This window comes from Ruditapes philippinarum, unplaced genomic scaffold, assembly GCF_026571515.1.
Source record: "Ruditapes philippinarum isolate M1 unplaced genomic scaffold, ASM2657151v2 ctg11933_1_1_1_1, whole genome shotgun sequence".
NCBI lineage: Eukaryota > Metazoa > Mollusca > Bivalvia > Venerida > Veneridae > Ruditapes > Ruditapes philippinarum.
Window position 1 is genome coordinate 22,231 of NW_026865207.1, and position 22,006 is coordinate 44,236.

Here is a 22,006-nt window from a genome sequence, read left to right on the forward strand (position 1 = left end):
CTAGTGACCCCAAAATCAATAGGGGTCATCTACTTCATATGGCTATTCAATATGTGAAATATGAAGACTTTATGATTAATAGCTTTCAAGACAATGAGCAGAAACCATACTCACATTCAAGGCCCCTGTGACCTTGACCTTTGACTTACTGACCCAGAAATAATAGGGGTCATTCACTAGTTATGACCAATCAGTATGTGAAATATGAAGATCTGTGATAAATGGCTTTCAAGATATGACACCATTCTAACATTTGAGGCCCCTTTGACCTTTAAACAAGTGACCCCAAAATCGATAGGGGTCACTTTCTAGTTATGACCATTCACTATGTGAAATAAGAAGACTTTGTGATGAATAGTTTTCCAGATAATCAGCGGAAACCATTATGACATTTAAGTGACTTAGTGACCCCAAAATCAATAAGGGTCATCCACTAGTTATGAACAATCACTATGTTAAAAATGAAGACTTTGTGATAAATTGTTTTTAAGATAATCAGCGGAAACCATGTGGTTAAATTAGTAAACAATAAACCCCCTTTTCTTAGAAGAGGAGCATAATTACAGATGTTAAAGATATAGAAGGTATATAATTTACCCTGGACATGGTGACAGCTGTCTGGTCAGTGTTTGCATGTAGTTCTAGTATACACATGTACATAAAACACAGCCGAATCATCCAAGCTTCACATCTATCCTGTTATAGTAATACAATAATCTTCACTTTCACATAAGTTTTAAGGTATATAGGTCTAAAATATGCACATTTTTCATTTGTATTTCAAATATTGATAAAAACAATACAACTGAATCATTTGAACATCTTTAAAAATATTACTAAGAAAATGTTAGTAAAGTTGTAACTGATTTAGTAAAAACAATTATATGATGTATATAAATATTCTCATCTAGAAATTTATCTTACAAATATACATGATATATCATACGCTTATCAATGTTCAGATAGTTAAATGTAAAAATGTTTATCTTCATCAAAGATGATTGCTTACAATTTTTGTTATGTAAGATGGGTACTGTATTATCGCTAAAATAACAATGTGAATTCTATATAAATAAAACGTTACTTTAATATTATTATATTTAAGTCAAACTTACTTTATTTTGGATATGTTCCATTCCTGGGATTAACACTGAGCACTTTGTAGGCAGTGTTTCCTGAAATACAAACCATCGTCAGTTAAAATAATGGTAAATGTGTTATCATCACATTAGAGAAGCAAAATGGAAGGGGTGTATGCTTAAACATTACTGCCTTCAGAGAGATCACGAAATTAATTGTTACTTCTAAAGATTTTTAAGAAAATTGTGTTACCTCTTGTATTAAGAGTCCAGAGAGGCACTTCTGTAAAAATGCAGCATTGTTTCCTTCAAGCATTGCATCAAAATTGGTCAATAAAACTCCAGGATCATCAAGAAAATGCAACAATTCCATCTCTTAAATACATTAAAACATACTATATATTACAAATAGATCATACACTTTGTAAATTCTTAATGCATTATAAAGGGAGGTAAATAATTGTCTGAATAATGATCTAAAGTAACAGGCTTCATATGCCTTCAAACATGGTCATGTCTTTTACTGACTTTAAGAACATTAAAAATGAGCAAATATAAAAACATGGAGTACTTTTAATTTACATAAAGTAGCATAGGTCTTACATAAAAACCAATGCTTAGAAATCTACATTCACAAATATGTTCACAATGTAGAAAGTTTCTTTTCCAACCAACTCTGTAACACAAGAAACATGGCAATGCCATGAAACCAGGTTTTCAATTATCACCATTGTAGATAAATATGTTGTATTTGAAATACAAATACAAGCAACAAACAATGTAACTATGTGCAATGTAAAACATGAATAATGTAGGAGGAATTGCCACAGAGGAAGTGTTCACTATAATTATATTCTGTATAAGGAAACTAGAACTCCGCGAGTCGGATGTGTCGCCTTGTGAACAATGTAGTTTAGGAGAAATGGCCAGGACAAAAATGAAATATGAAAAATAACAAAGGGCAATAACTCAAAAAATAATAAGTGCAGAGCAGCAGTTTCTGTGCACTGCACTTCTTATCAATAAGATCTATCATTCTATGATGTTTCAAGTCCATAGCTTTCATACTTGAGGAGAAATGACAAGGACAAAATTAAAGTATGAAAATAAACAAAGGGCAGTAACTCAAAAAATAATAAATGCAGAGTACCTGTTTCTTGTGCACTGCACTTCTTCTTAATGAGACCTATCATCCTATGAAGTTTTCAAGTCCATGGCTTTTATACATTAGGAGAAATGGCCCGGACAAAATAAAGTATGAAAATTAACAAAGGGCAATAACTCAAAAATTAGGAAGTGCAGAGTACCTGTTCTTGTGCACTGCACTTCTTCTTAATGAGATCTATCATCCTATGAAGTTTCAAGTCCATAGCTTTTTTAGTTGAAGAGAAATGGCCCGACAAAATTAAAGTATGATAAACAGGATTTTCAATGTTAATGTCACTGTGACCTTGACCTTGGAGCCAGCCATGCGGACATGCGTTCTGCACGTCATCTTGATGTGGTAAACATTTGTCTGAAGTTTCATCAAAATTCTTCAAAGGGTTGAAGAGTTACAGAGCGGACAGGATTTTCAATGTTAATGTCACTGTGACCTTGACCTTGGAGCCAGCCATGCGGAACATGCGTTCTGCACGTCATCTTGATGTGGTAAACATTTGTCTGAAGTTTCATCAAAATTCTTCAAAGGGTTGAAGAGTTACAGAGCGGACAGGATTTTCAATGTTAATGTCACTGTGACCTTGACCTTGGAGCCAGCCATGCGGAACATGCGTTCTGCACGTCATCTTGATGTGGTAAACATTTGTCTGAAGTTTCATCAAAATTCTTCAAAGGGTTGAAGAGTTACAGAGCGGACACAATTTCGTTTGACGCCCGCCCATCCGCATTTTCAATGTTAATGTCACTGTGACCTTGACCTTGGAGCCAGCCATGCGGAACATGCGTTCTGCACGTCATCTTGATGTGGTAAACATTTGTCTGAAGTTTCATCAAAATTCTTCAAAGGGTTGAAGAGTTACAGAGCGGACAGGATTTTCAATGTTAATGTCACTGTGACCTTGACCTTGGAGCCAGCCATGCGGAACATGCGTTCTGCACGTCATCTTGATGTGGTAAACATTTGTCTGAAGTTTCATCAAAATTCTTCAAAGGGTTGAAGAGTTACAGAGCGGACACAATTTCGTTTGACGCCCGCCTTTCCGCCCATCCGCCCAGCCGCCCATCCGCCCATCCGCCCGCCATACCCCAATCTAATAACCAGGATTTTCAAAATTGAAAACCTGGTTAATAATTCATAGATAGTTAACAAAACCATTTAAGTTGTGTAAGGTCAACTTAAAACATCATGGACACAGAAATATTAACGTAATTACTAAAAGAAGCACTTTCTATAAATGACCAAAAGTAACCTTGCATAGAACCTTGAAATTTTACCTAAATGACTTATAGAAGCTTTTCAGAAAATCATGAAGACTAAAAGCTGCATTTCAAGAAACCTTGAAGTCAAGCTCAATAACTACAAGCTGCATTTCATAAAAAACTTAAAACTTACTGTCAATGACCAAAAGCAGCATTGCATAAAACCTTGAAATGTTAACTAATTGACTTAAAGAAGCATTTCGTAAAACCTCGAAAAACATTATCTTAATGTCTAAACCTGCATTACATAATTATAACCTTGAAGTTAAGCTCAATGACTACAAGTAGCATTTCATAAAACCTTGAAATGTTAACTAAATGACTTTAAGCAGCATTTCATAAAACTTTGAAATGTTTTCTAAATGACTTTAAGTAGCATTTCATAAAACCTTGAAACTAGATCTCAATGTCTAAAGGCAGCATGTTATAAAACCTTACTTGCTCCTGGACATAGTATATGTACATTCTGTTTCGAGAAGTCCATCACTGACAGTAGGCTTGGATATTGTAACTTTTTTGCATCAAATTCACTTGGTAGTAAACAGAAGAATTTGCTGTGTGAACTGAAGAATTCAAATAACTTCTCAGCATTCTTGCACTTCATCACTGTATTAAACTCCAACACTGAAAAAGGAAAAAATAAAATATTCAAGTAATCAACCTGTTATTTATACAATTATAAATATGTAAGTTTGACAACAGTATATCAGAATATGACATATTGTAATAGTACATTTCTTATATATTAAGAGGATATTTTTTCGTTTGCGTGAAATATGGAATATATTTTCACGAAACATGATAAAATGCCACCTATTTTCACGAGCCGGTACGGCGAGTGACAATATGTGGCATTTTATCATGTTGAGTAAAAATATATACCATATTTCACGAAAAACGAAAAAATAACCTTTTTATTTAATTTCATTATCAAAGAAAATGGTAACGAATGCCCTTGCTTGCTACCAACTGCAATTGTACGGCGCGCAGTAATTTATGCGTAAGCACGCGCTGTTTGGCGCTACATTGTGACGTCATGTAAACAACTCTTTAAACGTCTGTACAGCGTTAATAACTGAATTAAAGATATTGGTGTTCGGATTAATTTTCTTAGTTAGACCATTTTCTATCATGCTAGATAGTTTTCAAAACAATATTCAAGAAAAAGTTGTTTTGTTTTCATCAGATTTTTCAAACAAAACGGCGAAAGAAGTCCCTTAAAATAAATATGAGTTTTGACTCCGCCCTCTTTCATATTTATATTTCATATTTATTTTTAAAAAATATGAAATATATTTGACTGATATAGCACCATATTTCATGGGTAAAATTAAATAAAGAACTGTATTGATATCAAGAAAAAATAATAAAAGATAACCTACTTTTGAATTTAACAAGAACTGGCACGTGAAAGTGACCAATGCCCCCGAAAAGGTTTATTAAGTATTGAAGAAATGTATTATGAAAAGAATAAAAGTAACAAATTGTTTAAGACTGTTCTTGTGAAATGAAGTGCTATTCATTGCAAACTTTGGAGGAAGCGACATGGTAACTATTTGCTGTAGATTTATCAAGAAATTAGCAATAAATAAGATATTGATACTTTAAGAAATAATATTTAAAAATAATGCAAAAGTTCTCGCTTGAATGGAGTCTGGCCTCAGATAAAGTAACAAGAGCCCTGTTGCTTACTTTTAAGCTATTTTTCTTGATTAAATATTTTTTTAGACCATTCTCTATCATTCTAGATAGTTTTCAAAATAAAATTCAACAAAAAGTTGTTTTTTATTGATCAGATTTCTAAAACAAAATGGGGAATGAAGTCTCTTAAAATAAATATGAGTTTTGACTCCGCCCACTTATATATTTTTTTTCATATCTATTTTTTACAAATATGAAATATATTTGACTGATATCGCACCATGTTTCATGGGGTAAATTAAATAAATCATTTTATTCTGGTTTTGATTATTCAAATACATCGATGATTTGAAATAAAAATAAAAATAGTCAAGATTAGACTGCCAAATACCTAAAGGTTGAAATATCATTTGAGCTGTGTCACGACAAAACCAACATAATGGGTTTGTGTGCAGTCTGATCAGGATCCATGCTGTTTGCTATCAGTTTCTGTACTTGTTATAGGGTCTGTAAGCGAACAGCATGGATCCTGATCAGACTGCACAGATGCGCAGGCTGGTCTGGATCCATGCTGGTTGCAAACCCATTATGTTGGTTTTGTCGTGACGCGGCTCCTTTATAGTTACCTCTGGCTCTGTTTTTCATCCTACCACATGTAAGGCCAAAACTTCCACCCAGAGACAATGCATCAATGACTCCCTCTTCTAACTCTCTTGTTGTTTCTCCTACTTGTTCCTGTAAGCATTAAAGAAGCTATAAACTTCTATAAATATATATCTGTATATAACCACTCACATGTCTACATCAATATAAACTACAGTCTAACTTGCCTATGGGATTATGTGTATTAAGCTACTTTTGTCTTATGAGACCACTTTAAATTCTGCCTCCCCCCTTCCCCTCCCCTATCATTTTCTTTCTATATCATTTATGTATTAACCCATGACTTCATGAGCATTTTGTGAAAAATGGCTGTTTTCATTGAAAAGTCTCCCGTTACAAGTTCAAATTGCTATAAAACTATATAAACTGCTTCAATACTAATCAATTTTACTTGGCACAAATGTTGACTGGACCATTGACTTTGTAACAACATGCTCGGTCTTAAATTTCCTGTTACCATGGCAATGAGAGGACATCTCAAAATTGCCAAAAATCAATATTTTGCGTTGATTTTTTCAATCAAAATTGATTTCAAAGTGCTGCAACTTCTCAATGGATTGAGATAGAGTCAAAGGCTTTTCAGTGTTGGTTACACTTTACCTTATAATCGATCTGGGGTCATTTTTTGGCCTCTCACAATTCCAAAATTTTCTTGGCAATGAAGTGTCGGGGCCTAAATAAAGCATTTTTTCACCATTTGAGACAACCAAAAATTTTGTAATGGGTTAAGCGACTTTTCCTCAAAGCAACCAGGGACCACTTACTAGTCAGCAAAATGATATCAATCTTTTGCAATTGTTGACGCACAGATATAAGGACACACAATGGATGACGGACAATGGGCCATCACAAAAGCTCACCTTGAGGACATTGTCCTCAGGTGAGCTTCTTAACTATTGTCAATATAGGTGTACATTAAGACAAACAATTGTCAATATAGGTGTACATTAAGATAAACTATTGTCAATATAGGTATACATTAAATAGAATCTTGTCATTAAAGGTGTATATTAAGATAAACTTATTTTAATATAGGTGTATATCAAGATAAAGTTTTGTCAATAAAAGTATACATAAAGATGAAATATTATTAATATAGGTGTACATTTAGATTAACTATTGTCAATATAGGCGTACATTAAGACAAACTATTGTCAATATAGGTGTACATCAAGACAAACTATTGTCAATATAGGTGTACATCAAGACAAACTATTGTCAATATAGGTGTATATAAAGACAAACTATTGTCAATATAGGTGTACATTAAGACAAACTATTGTCAATATAGGTGTACATTAAGATAAAGTACTTACAGAGCTAAAACTGTCGTAAGGAACAGGAAATGAATTTGTTTCTTTGAAGTATCTTGGCCATTGAAAGCTAGTATCAGCAGGATCAATTGTTGGTTGGTAACCTGAAGATATAAAAGTAAATGAATTAATGTTATGTTGATATTGTTCAATTTAATAATTATAATTTCAATATTATTCAATATCTATATGAGCACAATTTTCACATTAAGAAAAATATACAAAAGTGATAATGCAATGCATTCCATTTAAACTCATTCATAAATGATATCATAATATATAATGTCAGGTTAACAAGAGTGCCACTAAGGCACTGCAATATATTGAGCCTCAATGAAAATTTGTACCACTAATGCACGGCAATATATTGAGCCTCAATGAAAATTTGTACAACTAAGGCACGGCAATATATTGTGCCTCAATGAAAATTTGTACCACTAAGGCCAACAATATGTTGAGCCTCAATGAAAATTTGTAACACTAGGGCAAGGCAATATATTGAGCCTCAATGAAAATTTGTAACAATAAGGCACAGCAATATATTGAGCCTCAATGAAAATTTGTACCACTAAGGCAGGCCAATATATTGAGCCTCAATGAAAATTTGTACCATTACGGCGTGGCAATATATTGAGCCTCAATGCAATTTGTAACACTACTGTGGGGCAATATATTGAGCCTCAATGAAAATTTGTACCACTGAGGTTGGGCAATATATTGAGCCTCAATAAAAATTTGTACCACTAAGGCACGGCAATATATTGAGCCTCAATGAAATTTTTGCACCACTAAGGCAGGGCAATATATTGAGCCTCAATGAAAATTTGTAACACTAAGGGGGGGGGGATTTATTGAGCCTCAATGAAAATGTGTAACACTAAGGCACTGCAATATATTGAGCCTCAATGAAAATTTGTACCATTAAGGCAGGGCAATATATTGAGCCTCAATGAAAATTTGTAACACTAAGGTTGGGCAATATATTGAGCCTCAATAAAAATTTGTACCACTAAGGCATGACAATATATTGAGCCTCAATGAAAATTTGTACCACTAAGGCACAGTAATATTTTGAGCCTCAATGAAAATTTGTACCACTTAGGCGGGCCAATATCTTCAGCCTCAATGAAAATTTGTACCACTAAGGCGTGGCAATATATTGAGCCTCAATGAAAATTTGTAACACTAAGGTGGGGCAATATATTGAGCCTCAATGAAAATTTGTACCACTAAGGCACGGCAATATATTGAGCCTCAATGAAATTTTTGTACCACAAAGGCAGGGCAATATATTGAGCTTCAATGAAAATTTGTAACACTAAGGGGGGGGGGGGGATTTATGAGACTCAATGAAAAAGTGTAACACTAAGGCACAGCAATATATTGAACCTCGATGAAAATTTGTACCATTAAGGCGGGGCAATATATTGAGCCTCAATGAAAATTTGTACCACTAAGGCACTGTAATATTTTGAGCCTCAATGAAAATTTGTACCACTAAGGCAGGGCAATATATTGAGCCTCAATGAAAATTTCAAACACTAAGGGGGGCAATTTATTGTGCCTTTATGGAAATGTGTAACACTAAGGCGTGGCAATATATTGAGCCTCAGGAAAATTTGTACCACTAAGGCTGGGCAATGTATTGAGCCTTAATGACAATTTGTAACACGTAGGCTGGGCAATATATTGAGCCTCAATGAAAAATATTTTAAGTAATCAAAAATATTTGCTTGGTTTACTACTGGGGCAGCCATTTTTTAGTTATTGAAAGGTATATCTAATAAGGACTATGATGAAGCATTTAAATATTTGATTAAGCGTCTGAAAGATATTATTTCTGTAGGAAAAGATTATTTCAAAGGGTTGAAATAGAAAATTATAAGATATTTGCTGTTTTCTTAAATATATTGACCATGTTGCTTCAAATGTTGACCCTTCCTCATATTAACTAAGTGACCCCTTTTGGGAAACGAACAAAAGCTCCCCTGGATAAAAGCCCTCCTGTCCAAAAATGACAAGGTTGACAAAAGCTCTTCCGTGAAAATGACAGGGTGGACAAAAGCCCTCCTGTGAAAATGGCAGGGCAGACAAAAGCCTCACACGGAAAAAACAAGCCGGACAAAGGCCCTCCCATGTAGATGACAAGGCAGACATAATTCCAGCCATAACAAAAACATACATGTATGTTAAATACCTGCTGGTGTGTTCTTTTTTTCAATGCACTCAACATATTAATATTGTAACATTGTATATGTATAATCAGTAAATGTATCACCAGTACAAGTACAATCAGTAAATGTATCACCAGTACAAGTACAATCAGTAAATGTATCACCAATACAAGTATAATCAGTTTATTTCAGTACATGTACAATCAGTAAATGTATCACCACTACAGTTATAATCAGTAAATGTATCATAAGTACATGTATAATCAGTAAATGTATCACCAGTACATGTATAATCAGTAAATGTATCACCAGTACATGTACAATCAGTAAATGTATCACCAGTACATGTACAATCAGTAAATGTATCACCAGTACATGTACAATCAGTAAATGTATCACCAGTACAAGTATAATCAGTAAATGTATCACCAGTACAAGTACAATCAGTAAATGTATCACCAGTACATGTACAATCAGTAAATGTATCACCAGTACAAGTATAATCAGTAAATGTATCACCAGTACAAGTACAATCAGTAAATGTATCACCAGTACATGTACAATCAGTAAATGTATCACCAGTACATGTACAATCAGTAAATGTATCACCAGTACAAGTATAATCAGTAAATGTATCACCAGTACAAGTATAATCAGTAAATGTATCACCAGTACAAGTATAATCAGTAAATGTATCACCAGTACATGTATAATCAGTAAATGTATCACCAGTACATGTATAATCAGTAAATGTATCACCAGTACAAGTATAATCAGTAAATGTATCACCAGTACAAGTATAATCAGTAAATGTATCACCAGTACATGTACAATCAGTAAATGTATCACCAGTACAAGTATAATCAGTAAATGTATCACCAGTACATGTACAATCAGTAAATGTATCACCAGTACATGTATAATCAGTAAATGTATCACCAGTACAAGTATAATCAGTAAATGTATCACCAGTAAAATCAGTAAATGTACAAGTACAATCAGTAAATGTATCACCAGTACAAGTCAGTAAATGTATCACCAGTACAATCAGTAAATGTATCACCAGTACATGTACAAAGTGGAATAATAAAATAATCTAGACAGGAAAGTTGTATTATTAGATGTTACATCAATGAGTCTTACCTCTGGTAAATGTATCAGCATTAGCATACCAGTAATCCTATAGGATGAAAAATTTGGAGAATTCGCATATCCCAGTAGTCATTAATTATTTCCCCAGCCATCAAAGTTGAATCAAACAATTTTCCCAGTTGAGCTATCAATCTTTCTAAAATACAGAAACCTGGAATCTATTTAACTATAAATACAATTGTGGTTGTTGTCTTTAAATTGATATATTGTACATTTACTGAATTTTTTTTTTACAAAATGTAATGTTTTCAAGAAACAAGAGGGCCATCATGGCCTGGATAGCTCACATGAAATACATTGCAAGTTAATTAAAAATTGTACTTTTGGAGAAACGATTGAAACAAGATGGTCCATAGTGTTCACCTGCATATGAAGTCTCATAGTAATACAAGACTGATTATATTGATTAATATGGATATAAAGAAGGAAATATCTTGATATCTAGGTCAAACGATATTGAAATTCAAATCTCCATCTGAAACTGTGCATGACTAGTAGAAAGTTTAAATTTGAAGCACCAACTACAACAAGAGCTATCGGTCGGACAGCAACGCCCGACTATTTTTAGTGCTTGATAGTATAAAAAGCCTTGATTATGTAAAATTTTCTAATAAAAAAAAGAGCAATGTCTTTAAATCCATGTTACAGTTAATGTCATTGAAGAAAATCCTATTATGCTCTCACCTCTCAAACTTTGCACACTTGTTCACCATCATGACCCCAATCCGTAGACAGGAGGAGGTAACTCTATCAATCATTTTGACAGAATTATGCCCCTTTTTCAACTTAGAATTATATGTTAAAGTTTTTGTAATACCTCAAATATTTTCAAAGTCCATTGACATATGGTTTTGAAACTTTGCACACTTCTTAACCATCATGATCACAACCTGTAGACAGGAATTAGTAACTGTATCAAGTATTTTGACAGAATTATGCCCCTTTTTCTTCGACTTAGAATTATATGTTAAAGTTTTTGTAATACCTCAAATATTTTCAAAGTCCATTGACATATGGTTTTGAAACTTTTCACACTTGTTCACCATCATGATCCCAACCTGTAGACTGTAAATTCTAAGTCGAACAAGAACTGTCTGTAGGACAGCAATGCTCGACTATTCTTAGTGCTTGATAGTAAAAAAAGCCTTGATTAAAAGGTCAAATTTTCTCAGTAAAGAAAAAGGCAAAATTTTTCTTTAAATCCATATTTCAGTTATAGGCCTTGGAGAGAGTCTTATTATGCTCTCAAAGAAAAGTATAAAATTTTAACATGTTTCAAAGCCTTATGTCAATGAATTTTGAAAATATTTGAGGTATTACAAAAACTTAAACGTAAATTCTAAGTCAAAAAAGGGGCATAATTCTGTCAAAATGCTTGATAGAGTTACCTCCTCCTGTACATATGTTGGGGTCATGATGGTTAATAAGTGTGCAAAGTTTCAAAGCCATATGTCAATGGACTTTGAAAATATCTGAGGTATTACAAAAACTTTAATGTAAATTCTAAGTCGAAAAAGGGGCATAATTCTGTCAAAATGCTTGATAGAGTTACCTCCTCCTGTCTACAGGTTGGGGTTATGATGATGAACAAGTGTGCAAAGTTTCAAAGCCATATGTCAATGGACTTTGAAAATATTTGAGGTATTACAAAAACTTTTACGTAAATTCTAAGTCGAAAAAGGGGCATAATTCTGTCAAAATGCTTGATAGAGTTACCTCCTCCTGTCTACAGGTTGGGGTAATGATGATGAAAAAGTGTGCAAAGTTTCAAAGCCATATGTCAATGGACTTTGAAAATATTAAAACTATTACAAAAACTTTAACATAAGTGGTTACGCCGACACCGACGCCAACGCTCGGGTGACTACAATAGCTCTACTTATTCTTATCAAATAGTCAAGCTAAAAAGGTGCATAATTCTGTCAAAATGCTGGATAGAGTTACCTCCTCCTGTCTACAGGTTTGGGTCATGATGGTGAACAAGTGTGCAAAGTTTCAAAGCCATATGTCAATGGACTTTGAAAATATTTGAGGTATTACAAAAACTTTAACATAAGTGTATACGCGGATGCCAACGCTCGGGTGAATACAATACCTCTACTTATTCCCATCAAATAGTCGAGCTAAAAAGGAGCATAATTCTGTCAAAATGCTTTATACAGATACCTCCTCCTGTCTACAGGTTGGGGTCATGATGATGAACAAGTGTGCAAAGTTTCAAAGCCATATGTCAATGGACCTTGTAAATATTTAGTTGGTTAAACGTTACCTTATGATCGACCTGGGGTCATATTTAGCATCACACTAGTCCGAAATTTTCTTGGCGATGAAAGGGTCTGCAGCCCCCGTCAAACCCCCAAAACAGAAGTTGACACATCTCCCTTCTGGCAACCCCCTGATGTACCTTTTTGATGGGGGCGGAGCACTTTTTTTATCAACATTTCTCAAACCAAAACATGTGTTTGGGGTCCAAACAGGACATTTTTTTAATTTAACTTACCAACTGTAGCAACACAAATGAGATTTGGAGTTTTTACATCTAGAGCTTCAAGTTTCATGCCAACTTGCCATCCTGCTGGCAGAGAAACCTGGAAATTATACAATGTATATATTTACAAAAACTTTCTGATACCATTTGAAGAAAAGAAGGAAAATAATAAGTACAAATTTTCATTTTGATAATTTATCTTAAAGATTTACATGCAAAAAACCCAGGCCCTCAGCTTCACTAATCTTGTTGATCAACATTTCTGTAAAGTTAAGTGATTCTAACTCAAGCAGTTTTAAAGGTACACATGACATGACACAACATTTTGGAATTGGTTTTACTAAGTCAAGAGCAATTACTATAAAATTTCTGAATAAATATACAAGCAAACACATGGCTGCACAACTACACATGCTGACCAACATTTCTGTAATGTTTCATGACCCTCCGTCAAAAGGTAATTACAGTCCGCACATGAATGTGTATCTTCAAACTCTCCTCGAGGAATGAGTACCTTCAAACTATAAGTGTGATCTTGACCTTGAAGGTAGGGACATGGGTCTTGAACGCAACATGTCGTCTTAATGTGGTTGACAAGACTTAGTATGCATAGTTATTTTAAAATTCTTCAATACATGACAAAATTTCAGTCCTAACACCAATGTCTGTAACTATTAACTCTAATTGTGATAAAGTGAACTTCAAAATGATAGTGTGCCCTTGACCTTAAAAGAAGGTACGTGATTCTTGAACGCGACACATCGTCTTGATGTGGTAGACATTTTTGCCAAGTTATTCTAGATCCTTCTATGCATAACAAAGACCAAACACAAATGTGTGTACCGAAAAATCTTATTGTGATAAAGTGAAACTTCAAAATGTTAGTGTGACCTCGACCTTTGAGGTAGGAACGTGATTCTTGGACACGACACATCGTCAAGATGTGGTAGACATTTATGCCAAGTTATAGTAAAATGCTTTGATACATGATATAGTTACAGCCGGGACACGATTGTGTGTACCTATTAACTATATTTGTGGTAAAGTGAACTTCAAAATGGTAGTGTGACCTTGACCTTTGAGGTAGGGATGTAATTCTTAGATGTGAGACATCATCTTGATGTGGTAGACATTTATGCCTAGTTATTTTGAAATCCTTTGATGCATGACAAAGTTACAGCCCTGACACGAATGTGTTTACCTATTAACTCTATTTGTGATAATGTGAAACTTCAAGATGTAAATGTGACCTTTTCTTGCAAGGTAGGGACGTAGTTCTTGGATGCGACAAATCATCTTGATGTGGTAGACATTTATGCCAAGCTATTTCAAAATCCCATCAAAATATGACAAAGTTACAGTCCGGACACAAATGAAATGGGGACACACAGACAGACAGACATACAGACAGATGGACAAAGAGACAGATGGTGCAATTTTAATATGCCTCCCTTCGGGGGCATAAAAACCAAAAAGCAATTTCCTGGCTGCACTACTTCTCATGCTAATGAACATTTCTGTGAAGTTTCATGACTCTAGGTCAAATACTTTCTGAGCTTTGTGTCACACAAATTGAAAATTGACTATTTTTACCAAGACATGGGCAATATCTCTCACAGAACTGAATTAATCCACATGCAAATCCCTACAAAAGCCTCTTGAATCTTACATGGTCTTCTTAAAGTTTAATAATCAACAAACGCTCTGTTGTGTAACTTTATTTTTTGGTATAATACTGCCACATTAAATACATTATTATTTACCGTATTTTTAGGTATGTATTGGGGGTATACAAGAATCTCTGGTGACTCTTCAACTTTTTCAACAGCCTCTATAAAAGGAAGGAAACTGTGGTTTGACAACTCACTGCTTGCTATCAATTCACTGTTCCTGCAATGTAAAAATAGTAAGTAATTGCATTTTATAGTCTAAGTTTCATGCTTACGCACGTTCACGTACCACTGGACTATTGCTCCCCTATTAGCATTAATTTATTTATATCATGATAAGAAGTTTTTTGATGCTTTAAGAGTTAAATTTTTTCATCATTCAGTAGTTGCAGAGAAATAGTGCAGAAACAATTAATGCTCTGTAGGCATTCAACACAACTAATTTTGGGCCATAACTCTTATCTTGAAAGGTCTGACTGGAACAAGGCGATGATATGCGCATCTTCTCTTGGTTTTGATGGTTCCCATCAAGTTTTGTTGAATTCCAGCCAGTAGTTGCAGAGAAATAAAATGTAAATGAAATTCGGACAGACAGACGGAAGGATTGATGGACAACGCCAAAGATAATACCCCCCTCCATGGTGGGGCAAAATAAGGGTTTCCAAATAACAATTGTGTCTTCTTATGGTATAAGTTTCATACAGATACCATTAACAGTGTTTTACGTAATGCACGATGACATAATAATGCCCATAATGAAATAGACAAGTTAAAGATAATATTTAACTTTCATACTCAAAAACAATTTCAGCTCTTCAAAAAATGACCTACTTGTAAAAGTTGATTTCAGCAGACATCATGTTCGAGGAATTTTTATTTCTTACAGTAATAACCACATCATCTCCAAGTTGAGGCATGTCTGTAATTGGTGTTGATTTTTCAGTTACATATTTCAAATCAGATGTTTTCTGTCTGATTAATGCCTTCTCTTCAAAGTCTATAAAAAATCTTCCCAAAAATATGCTGAAAAATTAAAAAAAAAAGGAGTCAAATTTGATATGCTTTGAAAAACTTCATTCTTAGGTACACATAATGGCGGCCATATGTCATTCATCTTTATATAATTCAAATTAAAGGACTATGAAATACATTAAATTGAATTATAACAAATTTGAAGAGCTATTATAAAAACATTTGCTACATTTTTTCAGTAATAAATGTAAATTTATTAAATAGTTGAACAGATCTTTAATGCCAAGCTTCTGGATTCTTACAAATTTATACATTGTATTAAGAGGAAAAGTCTGAGGTTATTTAACATGACAGGACCATGATCACCTAAAATCCATTGCTAGAAAAGTTCATAACTTATCAATGCAGAAGGTGAAAGGTTTACACAATTGGGATGGGACAATTTTGTCAATAGGGCCATGATTCATAATATTCATAATTCTACATGTATCTTAGCTCTAGAAAGACACATGGTTTAAGAGTGGAAAATTAAATTGCACTTTACTTTATAAGTCTGTAAACTAAGTAACACCAGGGTGGGAACAATTTTGACCAGAGGACCATAAGTTGTTGCTTCATGCAAAATATCTCAGCACTTTCACTTATAAGGAGACTTCAAAGTTTTCATTTTTATGTCTATTTTTAACTACCTACTAATGCATCAGAATGGTCACTTAAGTCACCTTAGTTTCATTCCTGTGAAGTTTAGTAAAATTCTATCAAGTGTTTAAGAAGATGCTGTTTATAGAAATTGTGGATAACAACATGTTGTCATAAACAATTGAACATTTTATGGCTCAAAAATAGACAATTTAGGGGTCATAGCTGTGCCCCCCCAAAAATTAAGCAGAATATCAAGAAAGTATGCACAACAAGGCTAAATGAAGATATCATAATATTCTTCTATAACATGCTAACTAGCCTAACTCTTGATTTGCACTGGAAGGGGGAGGGTAAATGATCTGATGTCAGTCTGGAAGGTGAGGGGTAAATGATCTGATGTCAGCCTGGGAGGTGAGGGGTAAATAATCTGATGTCAGTCTAGAAGGTGAGGGCTAAATAATTTGATGTCAGTCTAGAAGGTGAGAGGTAAATAATCTGATGTCAGCCTGGAAGGTGAAGGAGTAAATGATCTGATGTCAGCCTGGAAGGTGAGGGGTAAATAATCTGATGTCAGCCTGGAAGGTGAGGGCTAAATAGTCTGATGTCAGCCTGGAAGGTGAGGGCTAAATAATCTGATGTCAGTCTAGAAGGTGAGGGCTAAATAATCTTATGTCAGCCTGGAAGGTGAAGGAGTAAATGATCTGATGTCAGCCTGGAAGGTGAGGGGTAAATAATCTGATGTCAGTCTGGAAGGTGAAGGGGTAAATGATCTTATGTCAGCCTGGAAAATGAAGACTAAATAATCTGATGTCAGTCTGGAACGTGCAGGGTAAATAATCTGTTGTCAGCCTAGAAGGTGAAGGGGTAAATGATCTAATGTAAGTTTGGAAGGTGAGGGGTTAATAATCTGATGTAAGTCTGGAAAGTGAGGGATAAAAATATGTTGTCAGCTTGGAAGGTATGGGGTAAATGATGTGATGTCAGCCAGGAAGGAGAGAGCTAAATTATCTGATGTCAGCCTTGAAGGTGAGGGGTAAATAATCTGATGTCAGTTTGGAAGGTGAGGGGTAAATAATATGTTGTCAGACTGGAAGGTGAGGGGTAAATAATCTTATGTCAGTTTGGAAGGTGAGGGTTAAATAATCTGTTGTCAGCTTGGAAGTACAGGGTAAATGATGTGATGTCAGCCAGAAAGGTGAGGTGTATATGATGTGATGTCAGCCAGGAAGGTTAGTGGTAAATGATCTGATGTCAGCCAGGAAGGTGAGGGGTAAATAATCTGATGTCAGCTTAGAAGGTGAAGGGTTAATGATTTGATGACAGCCTGAAAGGTGTGGGGTAAATGATCAGATGTCAGCCTGGAAGGTGAGGGCTTAATAATCTGATGTCAGTCTGGAAGGTTCGGGGTAAATAATCTGTTGTCAGCCTAGAAGGTGAAGGGGTAAATGATCTTATGTCAGCCTGGAAGGTGAGAGGTTAATAATCAGATGTAAGCCTGGAAAGTGAAGTCTAAATAATATGTTGTCAGCTTGGAAGGTATGGGTTAAATGATGTGATGTCAGCCAGGAAGGTGAGGGCAAAATGATCTGATGTCAGCCTTGAAGGTGAGTGGTAAATGATGTGATGTCAGCAAGGTTGGTGAGGGGTATATGATCTGATGTCAGCCTTGAAGGTGAGGGGTAAATAATCTGATGACAGCCAAGAAGGTGAGGGGTATATGTTCTGATGTCAGCCTGGAAGGAAAGAGCTAAGTAATCTGATGTCAGTCTGGAATGTGAGGGGTAAATGTTCTGATGTCAGCCTGGAAGGAAAGGGCTAAATAATCTGATGTCAGTCTGGAAGGTGAGGGGTAAATACTCTGATGTCAGCCTGGAAGAAGAGGGTTTAATAATCTGATGTCAGCCTGGAAGGTGAGGGGTAAATAATCTTATGTCAGTCTGGAAGAAGGGTTTAATTATCTGATATCAGCCTGGAAGGTTAGGGGTAAATAATCTTATGTCAGTCTGGAAGGTTTGGGCTAAATAATCTGTTGTCAGCTTGGATAGTACAGGGTAAATGATGTGATGTCAGCCAGGAAGGTTAGGGGTAAATGATGTGATGTCACCAAGGAAAGTAAAGGGTAAATTATCTGATATCAGCCTTAAAGGTGAGGGGTAAATAATCTGATGTCAACCAGGAAGGTGAAGGGTAAGTGATCTGGTGTCAGCTCGAATGTGAGGGGTAAATAATCTGATGTCAGCTAGAAAGGTGAGTGGTAAATGATCTGATGTCAGTCTGGAAGGTGAGGGGTAAAAATAATGATCTGATGTCAGCCTGGAAGGCGAGGGTTAAAAAATCTGATGTTAGTCTGGAAGGTGAGGGGTAAATTATCTGATGTCAGTCTGGATTTTGTTTGTTTGTTTGTTTTATTTTACGCCTTTTTCCAACAGTATTTCAGTCATATAGGCGGGTAGTTTCCTAACCATCGTTCCTAGAGAGTTACACCAGTACTAGACTACCTTCCTCCGCGCTAAACTACCAAAGCATCTCCCGGGGATCGAACCCACGCCAGAGAGGTAACTGGATTACAAGTCATAGACTCTAACCCCTCGACCACGGAGGCGGTATGTGTCAGTCTGGAAGGTGAGGGCTAAATAATCTGTTGTCAGCCTGGAAGGTATGGGGTAAATGATCTGATGTCAGCTTGGAAGATGAGGGCTTAATAATCTGATGTCAGTCTGGTAGGTGAGGGCTAAATAATCTGTTGTCAGCCTGGAAGGTAAGGGTTAAATGATCTGATGTCAGCTTGGAAATTGAGGGCTTAATAATCTGATGTCAGTCTGGAAGGTGAGGGCTAAATAATCTGTTGTCAGCCTGGAAGGTAAGGGGTAAATAATCTGATGTCAGCTTGGAAGATGAGGGCTTAATAATCTGTTGTCAGTCTGGAAGGTGTGGGCTTAATAATCTGATGTCAGTCTGGAAGATCAGGGGATAATAATCTGATGTCAGTCTGGAAGGTGAGGGGTAAATAATCTGATGTCAGTCTTGAAGCAGAGGGGCAAATTATCTGACTTCAGTCTGGAAGGTGAGTGCTAAATAATCTGTTGTCAGCCTGGAATGATGTGATGCCACCCAGAAAGGTGAGGGGTAAATGATTTAATGTCAACCTTAAAGGTTAGGGCTAAATAATCTGTTGTCAGCCTGGAAGGTGAGAGCTAAATAACCTTATGTCAGGTCTGGAAGGTGATAAGAAAATAATCTGTTGTCAGCCTGGAAGGCGAGGGCTAATAAATCTGTTGTTATCTTGGAAGGTACAGGGTAAATGATGTGATGTCAGCCAGGAACATGATGGGTAAATAATCTGATGTCAGCAACCAGACTGGCCTGAAGAGGCACCTCACCAGTTACTACACCCTTATTATCTGATATTATGCTATTTTATTTCTGTTAAAATTAAATTTATTGTAAAAAAATACTCACTTTTGCTTCTCCCTTTTTACCAATCCATATCTGAAATACAAAATGTCAGATGCATTCAATACTTGTAAAGAAGAATATAAAGTTAATAGTATTTATCATGATAAAGGGACTTAAGCCTAAAACGAACAGTACCTTCAAGGTTAGAATTTAGCAATATTTTCTACTTGCAGATTTTTGCAAGTGTGTAGGATAACGGTAATTAGCCGGTAATTAGTTAACGGTATGCATAGGCGGATATATTAATTTAATGAGCTGTCACGAAAACTATGCTTAATTTAGTTAATTAATAGACCTGTCAACACTAAAACGGGAAGTGTACCTTTTGTACTTTAGATCGTGCAAATATAATGGGTTATTTAATTGTTTAGCTGTCCACAAATGCATATATACTCTATGAATTATTAAGTTATTAAATCTTAGGCGTAAAGAATTTTAGTATATAAGGGGAGCGAAATATTTGATTATTTAGTGTAGTTTTTGATGTTAAAGCAGACTCACTCACTTAAGGTTAAATTATGCTAAATACGCAATTGGCATTTAATTCTTATTATTTCAAGTATTTGTATAAGAATTATAAAGTTGTTAAAGACATTGTTAAAGCAATTGTGTTGTCTTAGTGAACAGTATTTCATATAAAATAAATACATATATATGACGTTTATAAACTTTATATTGTGTTGACTTGTTCATATTGAGTTTATTCAGATCTGAGCGTTACACTACAAGGGACGATTTGGTGCTTATTTGATATATAGTGTAATTAATTCTATTCTTGGAGATTCTGTTTTCGTCAACAAGAAAAATTTTAAAATGTGAATTTAAAAAATTAGGACATACCTGTGTTAAAATTTAATTAAAACTAAGAAAGTGATTATGTTTTTTTAGGACAGATAAGTGTTATTCTCGCAATACAAAACAGTGTTATTTTAGGACAATTCAATCAGTGAAAATAGTTATATATACGGAACATTTCTTGTTTTCTCATATTAATATAAAATTATATTCTATAAATTTTCTTCTATGTTTGTTAACAGAAATATTTCAAAGAAAAAAAAATATTAAATATGATTTGTTTTAAATAATATTACTTTCAATTATTAAAATTGTATATCAATAATTATATCTCTTGCTATATAAATTGTAAAATGTCAATTGCTTACCTTTAGTTTTTATTTTTGCGTTCGTTTTTTTTCCTTTTTCACTCTTGAAACTATTCTTAGTCATTCATACTTAAAAGTGACATATTTTTTTCTTTAAATAAGTTTTATTTTAAAATACCTGGAAGTATTTTTAATTGGTCGGGAAGATATTGTAGGATAACGGTAATTAGCCGGTAATTAGTTAACAGTATGCATAGGCGGATATATTAATTTAATGAGCTGTCACGAAAACTATGCTTAATTTAGTTAATTAATAGACCTGTCAACACTAAAACGGGAAGTGTACCTTTTGTACTTTAGATCGTGCAAACATAATGGGTTATTTAATTGTTTAGCTGTCCACAAATGCATATATACTCTATGAATTATTAAGTTATTAAATCTTAGGCGTAAAGTATTTTAGTATATAAGGGGAGCGAAATATTTGATTATTTAGTGTAGTTTTTGATGTTAAAGCAGACTCACTCACTTAAGGTTAAATTATGCTAAATACGCAATTGACATTAATTCTTATTATTTCAAGTATTTGTATAAGAATTATAAAGTTGTTAAAGACATTGTTAAAGCAATTGTGTTGTCTTAGTGAACAGTATTTCATATAAAATAAATACATATATATGACGTTTATAAACTTTATATTGTGTTGACTTGTTCATATTGAGTTTATTCAGATCTGAGCGTTACACTACAAGTGATCAAATGTTTAACTGGAAATATGAGGTAGTCAACTGGCATTATCATGATCATGTATCTTATTATTATTTTTAACACAATGAAAATGTATTTTGAACATATGGTATGACAAATGATAATAAGCTTGAATGTCAGAAACATCTTTATCACAAGTAAACACAGATCTCTCATGTAAAGAAACAAAACCATTTCAACACATTAATTAACAAGCAATTATCATAGTATTGCAAGCAATCCATAAGTCCCCTACCGGTAAGAGCCCAAGCAACATTCTGAAGGGCCATTGGCCATTCACTTATGTTCCTATTTTAAGTAAATTTGTTGAAAAAGTTCTTTTAAAGTGATCACAGGAAACAGTTTTTATGTACAGACAGACGGACTGAAGGACACTCTAAAGTTATTTTCTAAACATCCCTGTTATCAAAATGTAACATTTTTTAAAATCCTATCATGATTGAAGAAGTTGGAGTAAAAATTAA

At 34.5% G+C, this 22,006-nt stretch overlaps 2 protein-coding genes across 2 annotated transcripts in view; both read right to left on the reverse strand.

Moving 5' to 3' along the window:
- LOC132728169 (probable serine/threonine-protein kinase pats1) overlaps positions 1–7,229 on the reverse strand; it is a 28,884-nt gene extending 21,655 nt beyond the window's left edge. The window contains exons 1-6 of the mRNA XM_060713796.1: positions 7,121–7,229; positions 5,768–5,876; positions 3,939–4,124; positions 1,333–1,454; positions 1,116–1,175; positions 598–696 (exon numbers count right to left, since the gene is read on the reverse strand). Of these exons, the coding sequence (XP_060569779.1) occupies positions 598–696; positions 1,116–1,175; positions 1,333–1,454; positions 3,939–4,124; positions 5,768–5,786 (486 nt within the window). The 5' untranslated portion in view covers positions 5,787–5,876; positions 7,121–7,229. The remainder of the gene's footprint in view (positions 1–597; positions 697–1,115; positions 1,176–1,332; positions 1,455–3,938; positions 4,125–5,767; positions 5,877–7,120) is intronic.
- A 3,225-nt stretch (positions 7,230–10,454) lies between these two features.
- Positions 10,455–19,704, reverse strand: LOC132728170 (uncharacterized; the record flags this gene model as incomplete). The annotated part of the gene is made up of 5 exons (XM_060713797.1): positions 10,455–10,579; positions 12,944–13,031; positions 14,695–14,821; positions 15,433–15,624; positions 19,675–19,704. Coding segments are annotated over 5 exons (562 nt in total), but the record flags the coding sequence as incomplete, so codon positions are not given.
- Between the last annotated feature and the right edge of the window lie 2,302 nt (positions 19,705–22,006).